The 12697-nt window shown below is 31.9% G+C and overlaps 1 protein-coding gene across 2 annotated transcripts in view; it reads left to right on the forward strand.

The window, feature by feature from the left end:
• The window catches only part of LOC130655622 (uncharacterized), a 62555-nt gene extending 54955 nt beyond the window's left edge, over window positions 1–7600 (forward strand). For both annotated transcript variants that reach the window (XM_057458396.1, XM_057458397.1), the window contains 7 exons: window positions 1698–1815; window positions 2112–2230; window positions 2308–3273; window positions 4087–4406; window positions 4681–4823; window positions 5133–5268; window positions 5719–7600. In XM_057458396.1, the coding sequence (XP_057314379.1) occupies window positions 1698–1815; window positions 2112–2230; window positions 2308–3273; window positions 4087–4406; window positions 4681–4823; window positions 5133–5268; window positions 5719–5796 (1880 nt within the window). In that variant the 3' untranslated portion in view covers window positions 5797–7600. The remainder of the gene's footprint in view (window positions 1–1697; window positions 1816–2111; window positions 2231–2307; window positions 3274–4086; window positions 4407–4680; window positions 4824–5132; window positions 5269–5718) is intronic.
• Window positions 7601–12697: the final 5097 nt, after the last annotated feature.

Genomic DNA, 12697 nt, shown 5'->3' on the forward strand with positions numbered 1-12697 from the left:
TTGTCTTGTATGGAAATATACTTTTGATAACATCCCAGAATTTCTTTAAATTGCATGTTCTTTCAGAATATTTTTATTGTAGTTGCCTTTAGCATAATGAATTTTTGAGAGACATAAATGCGGTGAGACATAAATTGTTTCACTTAACTGGTAATCCAGTCACTACATCGAATTTTTTTTTCAACAATGGGCGCTATTTATTATAAATTGTTTCTAACACATTAAAATTAGTCACAGCTAGGGTTTAAAAAATCTATATTATAACACCCGTATACGTCTGTCCATCTGTCTGTCTGTCACGAGTAGCAAGACGCACGTAATGCGGTATAAAAGGGACAGGCAAACCCGTGGACTTTTCCACAGGCCACCGACTAGTATCCTATATTATAATACGCTTGTGTGTGTTGCTATGTGAGTTCACGGCACTAAAATCACAGGTAACTTTCTTATTTCTCAAGCATTGTCTCTCCAAAGCATGGCGTTACGCTAAGATTTACTAGGTTAAAAAATCGCAAAGCGGGAGGTTTATGTTGTGTATTTCAAAAGCCGTACCGGGTCGTTATGGATAAAATAATTCAATTTAAACCCTGGTTTACCATGTGCGCGCCGTATCTCACGAAAACAAATTGTTTATCAAGTGAAAAAAGAAACCGGAGCGAAGAAGATTGTCTCTTTTTCAAATTAATCCTGAAAAAGGTTATTTCAAACAAGGCATGGCAATGTTTTCTAATCATGAGTTTAGCTTAAAGTTTATTTGGTATGATGCATTACAAACTGTGCATTGTGGAAATTCTGTAATAACCTTTTTTCAATAACTTAAAGAAATATGTTGGGTTTTTTTGAATGGAATATTATTTTCTCTGCTTTAATTATGGGATGGCAATGCAAATACATAATTTTAGCAGATTTAGCTTTTTCCATAACGGTAGTTAGTCACTCACCTGCCCATTTTTTTAGACGTTTTGCTTCATCGGGTATAAATACAGAATAACACAGATTGTGACTTTAAAATTACTGTGTTGATATCCCTTACATAAATTCAATGAGAGATTCAGTGGATTTTTCTGCGGGAATTCGGCTAGTATATATATAATTTCAAAAATATTCCAAACACAAGGTAATTTAGAAAATTATTGTATTAAACACAGATGTTGACAATAGGGAATTTTTTTCTACAACACAATATAAATACAAATCGATACACCTATAGCTACGGCATAACTAGCTAGTGATCACAACGCCACATTAAGCTTTGCTCCTAAATCACTAGCTAGCAAAATAAAAACAAAAACATGTTCACATCTAAAACTGTGTAAAATCTATCGGAATTTCAACTATTTTATCACCAATACCTTCCTTATAACTGTGTTAATTTGACACTTGTTTGATACAATCTTATAGCTTGTATGTATGTATGTATGTATGTATGTATGTATGTATGTATGTATGTATGTATGTATGTATGTATGTATGTATGTATGTATCTATCTATCTACTTATGTATCTGTTCTGTCTTTTTTGCCACATGTGTATTTCGCAGAACGAAACGGATATGGAAATAAACTTATTTTGTGACGTCTATGTCAAAATGTACAATGATAATTGCGAACAAATAAAATGTTGCATTGTGTGTGAGTCCATGCATGTATATTGATGCTTTAAATTGAAATCTGAACAAAAATTTGAATTTTACATAGGTAAAGAGAAGGTTGCGCCCCAGCCACCATCATCGTCTTCAAAATTGTCATTAATAATCGGCATATGTGTGTCGTCAGTCATTGTGATTGTCATAATTGGTGCGATCATATACAAAAGGTAACTGATAGAGTATGAAGTGATTCTTCCATGCTAAAATAAATTTATGTCTAATTATTTTATTCTTTCGTGCTGTAGCTTGAAACACATTTTTAAGTACAACAGACATAACTTTAGATATGACGCTTATATTTTTAATTTTGTTGTGAAAAGTCTTGCAGGTAACATTCTGTAATTTATGTGTGTTCTTTTAACAAATTACTTTCTTTTTGGGGAGGACTTAATGTTTGATATGCATTCTCGGAAATAAATTAAAACGACAATTAAATCTCCTTCCCTCTTGTTTTTATGTCCAGAAAGGTGGCAACGTCAAGGACGAAGAGCACAGAGAGTGAAGGGGAAAAATCGGCTGGTGGAAGCAACTATCAAGATCTTACAGGAATTCATCAAAGTGTATATAAAGATACTTACGAAGGTAAAAAACACATAACTTCACCAAAAAAATGAAGTAAAAATTTAACATTGTTTTTCATCATGATTTTGTTGTCTTAGAACTTCAAAATGTCGCTAAAAGTGGTCCCACTTATGAGCAAATCGCAATGAAAAAAGTTCAACACAAACAAATGGATACATCACAATTTTCCAAATATTTTATCCGACAATCGAGCTCAAATTATGAAGGCCTTAACAAAGAAATTAACTCGTTGGTTCAAAATAATGACTACCGTAACTCGAACAGTAAAGCAGCAACTAATGATGTAATTGAGATCATCTCCAGCAAAGATCGATGTGTTGGTTACAGCATATTTCAAGGCGGTAACCTAAGAAATGCTTTTGATATTTGGAGAAAAATATTTCTTGAAGCGTTTCCAGTTGTTGTAGTTATACGAACCTGTGGTACATTACGATCGGACAAATTACTTAACTGTCTAGTAGGCGAGACAGAAAAGTATGGAGACTATAATGTACGGTTATGTCAAACCTTAGTACGCAAAGATCATACAACTCAAGAAGTGGAAATTAGCTATGGACAGCACAAACATAAATTCTATCTTTATGAGTTTGAAGTATTGCCATTGATGGAGTATGTAGCGTCAACAGAATACTTAATGAATACATGCAGAGCCTTTAACCGCATGGTTCAGACCAAGCAAAATACACGCATTTCTTTCATCGATAATTCTGGTTACGGGTTTGATATTATACTGATTGTTATTATTGAAATGATGGTACTCATTAAAGAAAAGGGAACAGTTGATATTTACAATTTCCTTACCATGCTTGTCAGCAAGGTTTCTTCATTAAAAGTCACTTTGGAACAGTATCTTATCATACACAAAGTAATTTGGGAATTTATAGCGTATGGTAAAAAGTATGTACCAGTTGAAGATTTTCAAAATGAATACAATAATTTCAAGAAGGAAAAAGATGACAAAGGAAGATATTTTTTTGAAAGAGAGTTTCATGAGCAGGATAAGTTACGAAAGTCCCTTACAAATACTTGTATCCCTGCCTCAAGTAAGTTAAATGCTTCAAAAAATTGCTTCCGTGGTGTACTTTCTGGTGAATATCTGCTATTTCATTGGGTGTAACTCTTTATATTCTTAAACATAAATCAAGTGTTGACAATGTTTTTAGCTGTGTTTGCTTTACTGCAAGCAAGAATTTAGGATATAATTTTGGCCCTGCCTTAGTTTAATTTTAATGCTTGCTGAACAGAATGGTAAAATGTAACAGACAATATAACAGTTACCTTCTCAAATTGCATTTTTTCCAATATTGTTCAACAATGCTTTAATCTATCAATCATAGGACAAATTTTTGTTACAAAATATGACATGTTTATACATGTCACTGCCGTACTTTAAGACTTAAAACGACATACACAGAAATTAGATAAGTATTCAAATGACACTGGTAAAGATTCAATCACTTCTGATAATAAATTCTACAGCTGTGTTAAAATTTTTATCTTTTTTGTTGACATTATTGGGATCAAACATTTTAAGGATTTTTAACGTCCCTAGTATCCTCTTATCAGTAGTTTTATGTGAGCATATTCGAGCTTATATTCCATGACCAGATAAATGGCATTTGATCAAGGTTTGATCAACGTCCGGAATTTTAAAATTATATCATCATTTTTAAATTTCTTTTTTACAACTAGGGTTAATTGTGCCTTTTTCAATTCAGTGGAAGTATCAATTCTTTAAAAATCAAAAGTACACTAAATCACAGCTACATGACCAGTCGATACGTGCGCATGATTTTGCTGAGCTTATTAGAATTCATTTAAACGCTTTTTCATAAATAAGTGTATTTTTGTTTCAGGTTATAAGAAGCGTGTTGTTTCACCAGTTTCACCAGATTACATTAATGCTGTGTATGTTGATAGTTATCAAAAGAGGAATGCATTTATTGCAACACAAGCTCCTTTAAAAGAAACAGTTTTGGATTTCTGGGATATGGTTTTAAAGGAAAATGTATCAACCATTATCATGTTGCATACTTTGAATGAAGATAGAACTACTGATTATCCAGTGTTCTGGAAACTTCCAGAAGATAATTCAAAAGACATTAAAGTTAAATTGGTTTCTGACTCGATGCACGGTGTCGTTATGTTGCGATCATTTTTCGTATCGGTGAAAGCGGTATGTGATTTTTGTGTTGTTAGTAAAGTATGGACAGTTTCGTGTGGCATTAATGTGACTGTATGATAAAATTTGAATGTCAAATAAAAGAACTGATTACTAAAAATTAGGTTCGGTTATAGAGAAATATTTGCTTGACAGTAAATCTGAGATAAAATGAAATTCGCTCAATTATCTTTATTAACCAGATATATTATTCCAAATTACAGGTGTTTACAAGTGTAATGCATGTTTTTACTGCTGGAGTATCTTCTTTCATTTTTTGAACGTTTAGGAAACACATCCTGTCAACATTATACAGTTAACAAATTGGTCTGTTAACAATCTGCCAAAGATTGAAGACATGAAGTTAACTGTCGAGGAACTTAAAAAGTCTCAGGAAAGATTGGATCATGGAACAATTGTGGTAACGTGCGGGTAAATTTTCTGATTCGCATAGCAATTACAACTCGTGCAAATCTTTACCCATTTTTCAAGGCACATTTACTGAAGTTAATAATTAATACCTTACTGGGAAATACAAAAAGTAGTCTGCTTTGCATAATGCGAAACCCTGTAACTCCTGTGTTACAATAATTGAGTTTGTTGTCTGTTACTAATAAAAAAATGTGTCGAAATCAGAGAAGGTTATTAACGACTGCATTGTATTATTTACACATATATACATGTAATCACAAGCACATATGCATACATTAACATGTAAGTTTTTGATTTTCTTTAATTTAGTGATGGTGCTTACCGAAGTGGAACATTCATCGCTTGTATGAATGCGTTGGAACAAATAAAGGTAGAAGAGGGCGTCGACGTATTTAACATCGTAAGATGTATGAGACAAAGCCGACCAGAATTTATTTTAAATGAGGTACGAGCTTTTAAAATTTTCGTTATTGTTAATGTGGTTACGTAATTAAAATCAAATTTTAGACAGGTAGCGAATTCTTTACTCAACCACTTCCATACTTTTGGCTTACCGTCACAATCAGTAAACTGCACATATTCAGGAAGTTTTATTTTTGCATTAATTTTTTCCGTGCAGCGTGATGACAGTGTACCATTTTAAGCTTTTTCGCACAAAAAAAAATGTAAGGTGTTACGTCTATGATTAAGTGGAAAATTATAACTAGTGTAACAATCCTTTTATATATTTGTAATAGTTGATTACAATCAATAAACCGCACAGATTTAGAAAGCTTTATTTTTGCAATAATCTTTCTGCGCAGCAAGTGTATAAGGTTACCGTTTCCAGCTTTTTATATATTCTTTTACATATTTTTTATTCACTTCATAAAACTTCTGTTTTTTTTTGTTTTAGCACCAATATCGTTTCGTTTACGAAGTTGTTAATTCGTTTATGGAGAATCACTCTGCTTATGAGTATATCAACACATGAAGTTCTATATACAATAATTTCAATATAAATATAAGATGTAAAGTCTAATTTTAACGTTTTGACAGCGCTGAATGGTAATTAAAGTATAACTGAATCTCACATCATAAAACAACACATATTGCAAGTTATTGGGGAACATATTTGTGGACTCTACTGTTAATTCAGCATTGAACACTTCAGTAAAGTTTGACATTCTATAAAGCACAGAGTAACTAATACTTGCAATTTTATTTTATATTTTTAACATCACTTGTCTAAGTATTTGTTAATTACTTCCAGTTTTCAAATCATACATTGTTGACATGATTGGATGTAAATGATCTTAAAGATTTTTTACAACAGGTTGGATATATTTTTAAAATCTAAAATTAAAACAGGCGGATATTGTGAAACAAGTGGTACCGAAACAAGTGATTAAGTAGAAATTATGAAGTCCTACACATCATCATCAAATGCTAAGACTTTAGGCTAACTTGAAATTACCAAGTTAGCAAGCCTGAATACAAAAAGTTTTCCAAAACGTTGGATGTGTACATTTATTATAATTAATTTCATACTTTATGATTCAATGATGTCAGTAATTCCCTACGTTCACGGATGCACGGATGCACATTCTGTATTATGTGTTTTATTTCACCAGAGTTTATCCAACCGCGTATTGTGGCTGATGTAAAAAAGTACGACTTTATTTCCGTAAAACAGATTATATCAGCTATTAAACTATTTTCACCAAAAAAAGGTTTTTAACAAAACTTTTAGATTTTAAGTCTCCTTCCTTTTTGATTAGTTTCAAATATTTTTAACTTCTTACCACTTACGACTTCCTTGCTTGAATACTGGAATAAACTCATTTGTCAATTGAAAGCCTCAATTTTGCAAAACCACACATTCGAGATTTGAACATTTACAATAGTTGTTTTGATTTCCAACATCACTTATAATTCAAGTTACAGGCTGATAAAAAAGTTGCAAGTACTATGATTTTATCTTTATTATGTCATGCAGTGGATAAAAAGTAGAATTGCCTTGGTATAATTTAAAAAATTAGCAATTTTGTTGAGATATTGAATAAACACATAGTACTAGTAAAACGCTACAATAAAGACTTTTAAATCTTTTTATCTCTGATTATATATTTTCATTAATATCTTTATTATTGTAAGTTTAATAAATTTTAATTGATCTTATATTGGGCATTGTGGTTATAAAATATCCTATGGGTTCTGCTGGGGTCCTGTAGATTTAATCACATTAAATTAATTGGTGTAAGCTGTGTTCATGAAAATAAGTGGGAATAGAGATGGCATTGATTAATATAATCTTATAAATAATTATAATATAATTTTTGAGGGCAGGCGGTTTTTGCCGTTGAGCATCACGTCATTGAGCTTTTAGAGTTACTTTAATTAGCTTAATAAGAACAGGGTTTAATTTTTGGACCCTATAATGCAGCACAATTGCAACGACTGAAAAAAATATTATGAAAGGTTGCCAAATGTAGAAAACACATTGAAAGTCTTATCTGCATATCAGTATTTTAGGAGTTATACCTAAGAAATTAAGTTGGTGGTAAATGCAACCCTCCTAGTAAATAAGGGTTATCATAGAATGATGTCAATTGTACTATCTTATATTTGTGATAATTTGTTATTTTTCTTGTTAATTCTTTTACATAGAACTTGTTATTATTATTAAATATTGTAATACTTTTTCTAATTCTTCTTGTAAAAAATAGTTAAAATCCTCACGAAAATGCGGCATTTGTATTTAGGCGTTATTAAAGGACGAGAAAAGTCACTTAGAATATGACGGGTTTTTTTTTACCCAAAATACAAATAACAAATATCCTATGGTTTGGTATGTAATATAAGAAACAATGCAAATAATATTTAAAAAGACAACGGTTACAGTTAAAACTGTTAAAAAATTTACCAGACTATGATTGTACGTGTGATGACATACCGCAGAATAACTAACCTTAACTTGACGTGTACGTGAAAATTCCTTCAGTCGATCGACGATCGTGCACGAAAAATTGTACCATCCGTGATCGAGAATATTATAAACCGTTGTCTTTTGGTGCGAAAAAGAATAAACAGTGAGAACTTTAATGTCTATTTTGTATTAATGAACCACGACCATAGCACCATAAATGCGTATTCGTTACTACGGCTTCCTGCAATTCGCACGGAATATGTATTTAAGTTTATGACAAGTAAAATAATTAGGACCTTGCCAAGAGACATTTCAAACAATAATAAAATAACTAGTTAAAAATTATCTGGGCATTATAAGTAATTTATTTTTTTCAAACCTTTCTGCGGTCCATGATTTTGTTTTCTCTTCTTTTCTTTTGCGACATGTTCTACTCACTGTCTACGCGTTTTGACTTTTAACACACATACACATGTATTTACTTGTTTGTTCTTTGCAATTTATAACTGTTTTCATATCCTTGTCGTTTGCTTTCACTTTTCCAACAGATTCTATTGCGGTTTTAGTTTCTCTCACCCACTTAACTGACGCCTTCTATTATTTTAAATAGAAGAAATAAAATGAAAAAGTATTGGTGCATCATCTTTTAAGTAACTAACATTAGCATTGTAGGTACATTCTGTTATTATGCTAGAACGTTTTTTGTTTACTTCTTCTCTTCACCACACTTGGAAGTCATCATGTGCAAGATTCACCACTTACATTAATCATGTTTTTTTCTAAATTATCAAGACTTTACAACATGCAAACTGCAGAAAAAATATCTATGAGACAGCGTAGTTCCTTTTAGCTGATCTTATTAACTAACCATAGCTATATGTTATCTTAACACTAAACCATACGAATAAATATTTCATAAACTAAACTAAAAACTAAAATGGATCACTATCACTTCATTTTTATGCCTATCTTCATTTATCCAACGATCAATTTGGGTGATCATTTTCTCTAGTGAACCTACATAAGCATCAGCATGGGATATCCATGCACTATTCGGATCATAATAGTCTTTCCAGCAAGTATCAACATCAAAATAACGAATTCCATGTTCAAGTTGACCTCTTTGTCCTGGTTCCGATCCCATCAGTTTAATGCTTTTATTTTTACCGATAATAAACGAAAATGAGAAAAAAGTATCCGAAATACTTTGCTGTGTCTATAATGATAGTTTAAATGGCCATCAAAACCTATAATATTTAAATCACAGAGTAAACAGAAGAGCCAAAAAATTGAAGGGTATATTGCTGGACGAGTAATCTAAGTAAAAATGCTTTAGTTGTTAGCCGACACAAAATCCGTCATACTACGGGTTTCCGTCGATCCAAGCACTGCTATTTCATGAGTCCTTCACAGCGTTTAATTATAAAGCATGGACAGATTTTTTTATTTCATGGGCTATTTGAATTTATATTATGGTTATCTAATGACTTCTTTTCTCTTTTCCTTGTTCGGTAAGTAATATGATTCTCAGGGAATTGACTGCTATTATCGATTTTCTTTTTTTTATTCGATTTCTAATTGCACAAGCGTTATGGTTGTTGTACATTTTGTAAAATCACTTCTGAGAATATGTTTATCTCCATTTGTTGAATTGCGTCAATTTGTGCGGAATTTAATTTCGCAGTGTCTTTTAAGAGAACATTTGGCTTGTCAAAATTGAATGGTTTCGTCCATGGTTTTGTAGATTTTAATAACAATAACAAATCATCAATTATGTTGTTTTTAAATGTCTCTATTTTCATTTCATTGCATAGGACCTCTGAAAGAAAACACGATTCTGAAACTCCAACTAGGTTGGTATGTAAAGCAAGACGCTTGGTTTTTATTACGTAGAAAACAACAAAGTAACTTTAGCCAAATTTCAAAGTTTTCAAAAATTTGTATTTTTTCAACAAACGCTTACACGCTTAAATGTTTTTAAACTTTCATAGCTTCACGTCTTCATTAGAATGTTAAAGCCAGTAATCTGAAGTTGCGAACAAAACCAAGACGAGGTAAAAAATGCTAGTTACCAATTCTTTTGGTGTTTACCTGAACAATATATACTTGCAGCTCATTTCTATAATAGTTTATTATGACCTTGAATTTTGTGCAATATACCACTACAGTCGACGCTCGTTATCTTGCTCCTCCACGGAACTAGTGAAGAAGGTCGAGATAAAGAAAGATCGAAATAGTGGATAGTCGAGATAAAGAAAGTTTGTCAACATCTTGCACACATTAAAAAATTATTTAAATTTTTAAACATGGTCATGGATGGACTATTAATCAGAGGAATCAAGTAATACTATTTTTACTGTAACTTAGCAAAGTCTTTATGTGTCACACCTTCCTTTTCCAACTCCTTTAGACCTTTGCATTATTCAACCAAGATTTTTACCTCAAGCTTACGTTTTATCCCAGACAAGATGTGTAAACGAAGAGAAATTTATAAACATTTGAAATCTTGATTTTAGTTTGACAAATTCGAACGTTCGAACGTTTCCTGATTTAATTGTGTGATGAAATTCGATAAACTACAGCAAACATCGAGATACCGTGATAAAATGTACTCAAGCGACCGTAAAAATTGGTCGAGATACGGAAAGATCAAGATAACGGGTAGTCGATATAACGAGCGCCGACTGTTTCTGCTTAAAATTTAATTAGTTTAATTACCATTCTGTTTAATGCTTCGGACAGCCAAATAAAAGTTACTTAGAGGGGATCTTCAAAAAATAATTTTTCTTCTTTTATACCTGGAAAAGCATAAGAAGTAAGAACCAACTTACTTAACTTGTTTACGTGTTATTAGAAATTGTTGTACTACTCTATTTTATTTAGTACTGGACCCAAATATAAATAAGAGCGAGAGCAGAGTTAAGACCTCTAGTTTATTATGCACGTTTTCTTTAAAATTTCGAATAGTGGTTAGTTGTTCTGTATTTTGATGTACTATTCTATCAGAGAAGTGTATAGAAGTTAGTTTTTGCAGAATCTCGCCAAAAATGGCTTAACAAAAAACGTCATGCTAATCTGTCACTTGTTTGTCGCCCTTCACAGAGAGTTCTTTTAAAAGAGATCTGCAGGTAATAAAGTTCCATAAAATATTGCCACTTCGTAAAAATGCCTTTTTTAGCTAGTCAACGCGATCGAAGTTTTCTTCTCATTTTTATTATTATTATTATAATTTTATTTTATTTTTACTATATTCAAACACAACCAAATAACGTTTCGCATTATACCAATTTCCAATACAAACACCGATAAAAAAGGTTATCTAGTTAGACATGCACATTCGTAGCGCTCGTCAGTTTCTATTCTTTGTTTTTTTAAAAAGAAGCTTTTTGATAAATGGACCTGCCGGAATTTTTCAAAGGGTAATTGTGCCCATTTCATTAACACCATTCAATCGGCACTACTTTCAATCTTTGTTACTGTTTAAGTTGGACTTACTGGTATTAAAAGAAAAAGACAACTGACCGAGGATGTTGTTCCAATGTTGTCTTGGAATTCAAGAATATCTACATCAAAAAGGATTAAAAACTTTCGCTAAAAACACAACTGTGGATTTATTTATTGGAGGTTAATTCTAAAGTGTACCCTCTTAAGTCATACAATACAGATAACGATACAGCTGCTATTATCAAAACAGCCACTTTAAATTCTGCAGCTTCTGTAACGCATTTATGATAATGATAAGAGTTATTTACACAATATTTATACCCTCGTTTTACCAACTTATCATTTCGATACGGACATTCCATCTTTTGATCACGCATCATGAAGAATAATTCAACACTACATAAGATTTGTTTGCATTTGTGTGCAAGAAAGTGAGTGCGAAGGAATGATATTGTTGAACCGTGACATAAAAATAAAATGGTTTGTGAAGTAAGAATGATGTGATGGTTATTTTACTGAACCAAAAGATAAAGTTTTTTTTGAAAATGAGAATGTAAAAGAAAAGCGATAATATATATATATATTTTTTGAAATATATTGTTTATTTTTTAAAAAGGGAAAATTTTTCTAAAAAGGAAATTTATATCATTCAAAAATCGTTACTGCATATCTCGTAGCTACCTTGGAAAAACCCGTTTCTTTCCACACAGCACACACATTCAATATTGGTTTTCATTGCTCTACAATTTCCATATTCACACCAATTTGTATTACCCTTGCGTGGCTCTGCGACAGTAGAAGACACCTCGTCTATCATTACAATTTGTCAGGGTGTGGGCGGTATTCGCCCGCCACCAAGACTGAATAAGGTTAACTTTCTTTTACATACCCAGCAGACTTTTTTTTTCATTTATTTCCCAATTAGTGAAATTTACAGTGGTTTTTAAAAAAACTAATTTAAATCGACTAAAAAGAATATATCGTATATTAAAGGCTCAACAAAAACTTAGCACTGGGTTACATATTGTGCGTGAGTAAACAGTACCCTTCCAAGACCGTATGGAACGATGAAACTGCAAAATGAAGGAGAATTTGTGACGGAAGATGGGACATAAAACCATTAGATTATAAACGAATCATCCTTCTCTGACGGTAAGTGTGGGATATTTTATCCAAGTTGAGAATATGAAAGCCTCTATTTTGATTATATACTATGCTGTATTTGCTAAAATATTTTCTCATTTACATGAAATCGAATTCGATGAAGAATTAGTCATTTGATACTATTAGCGTTGTGGTTTTCAATACAAAGAAGTAAATTCTTTTACACTTGAGAAGCGCCATGCGTATTTCATCAGTATAAGTACGCTCATGCGTAAGCTCAAATCATATGGATTACAAAGACCTCATTCCTCACAAAATAACAAATACACACACTTAGCTAATCGATTAAAGGAAATTGCGAGTGGTGCCGGGTCATTTGGAGGCTATCGAACAGTGTGGCATACTCTGCAATTAGAAG

This window comes from Hydractinia symbiolongicarpus, chromosome 8 (assembly GCF_029227915.1).
Source record: "Hydractinia symbiolongicarpus strain clone_291-10 chromosome 8, HSymV2.1, whole genome shotgun sequence".
Classification (NCBI taxonomy): domain Eukaryota; kingdom Metazoa; phylum Cnidaria; class Hydrozoa; order Anthoathecata; family Hydractiniidae; genus Hydractinia; species Hydractinia symbiolongicarpus.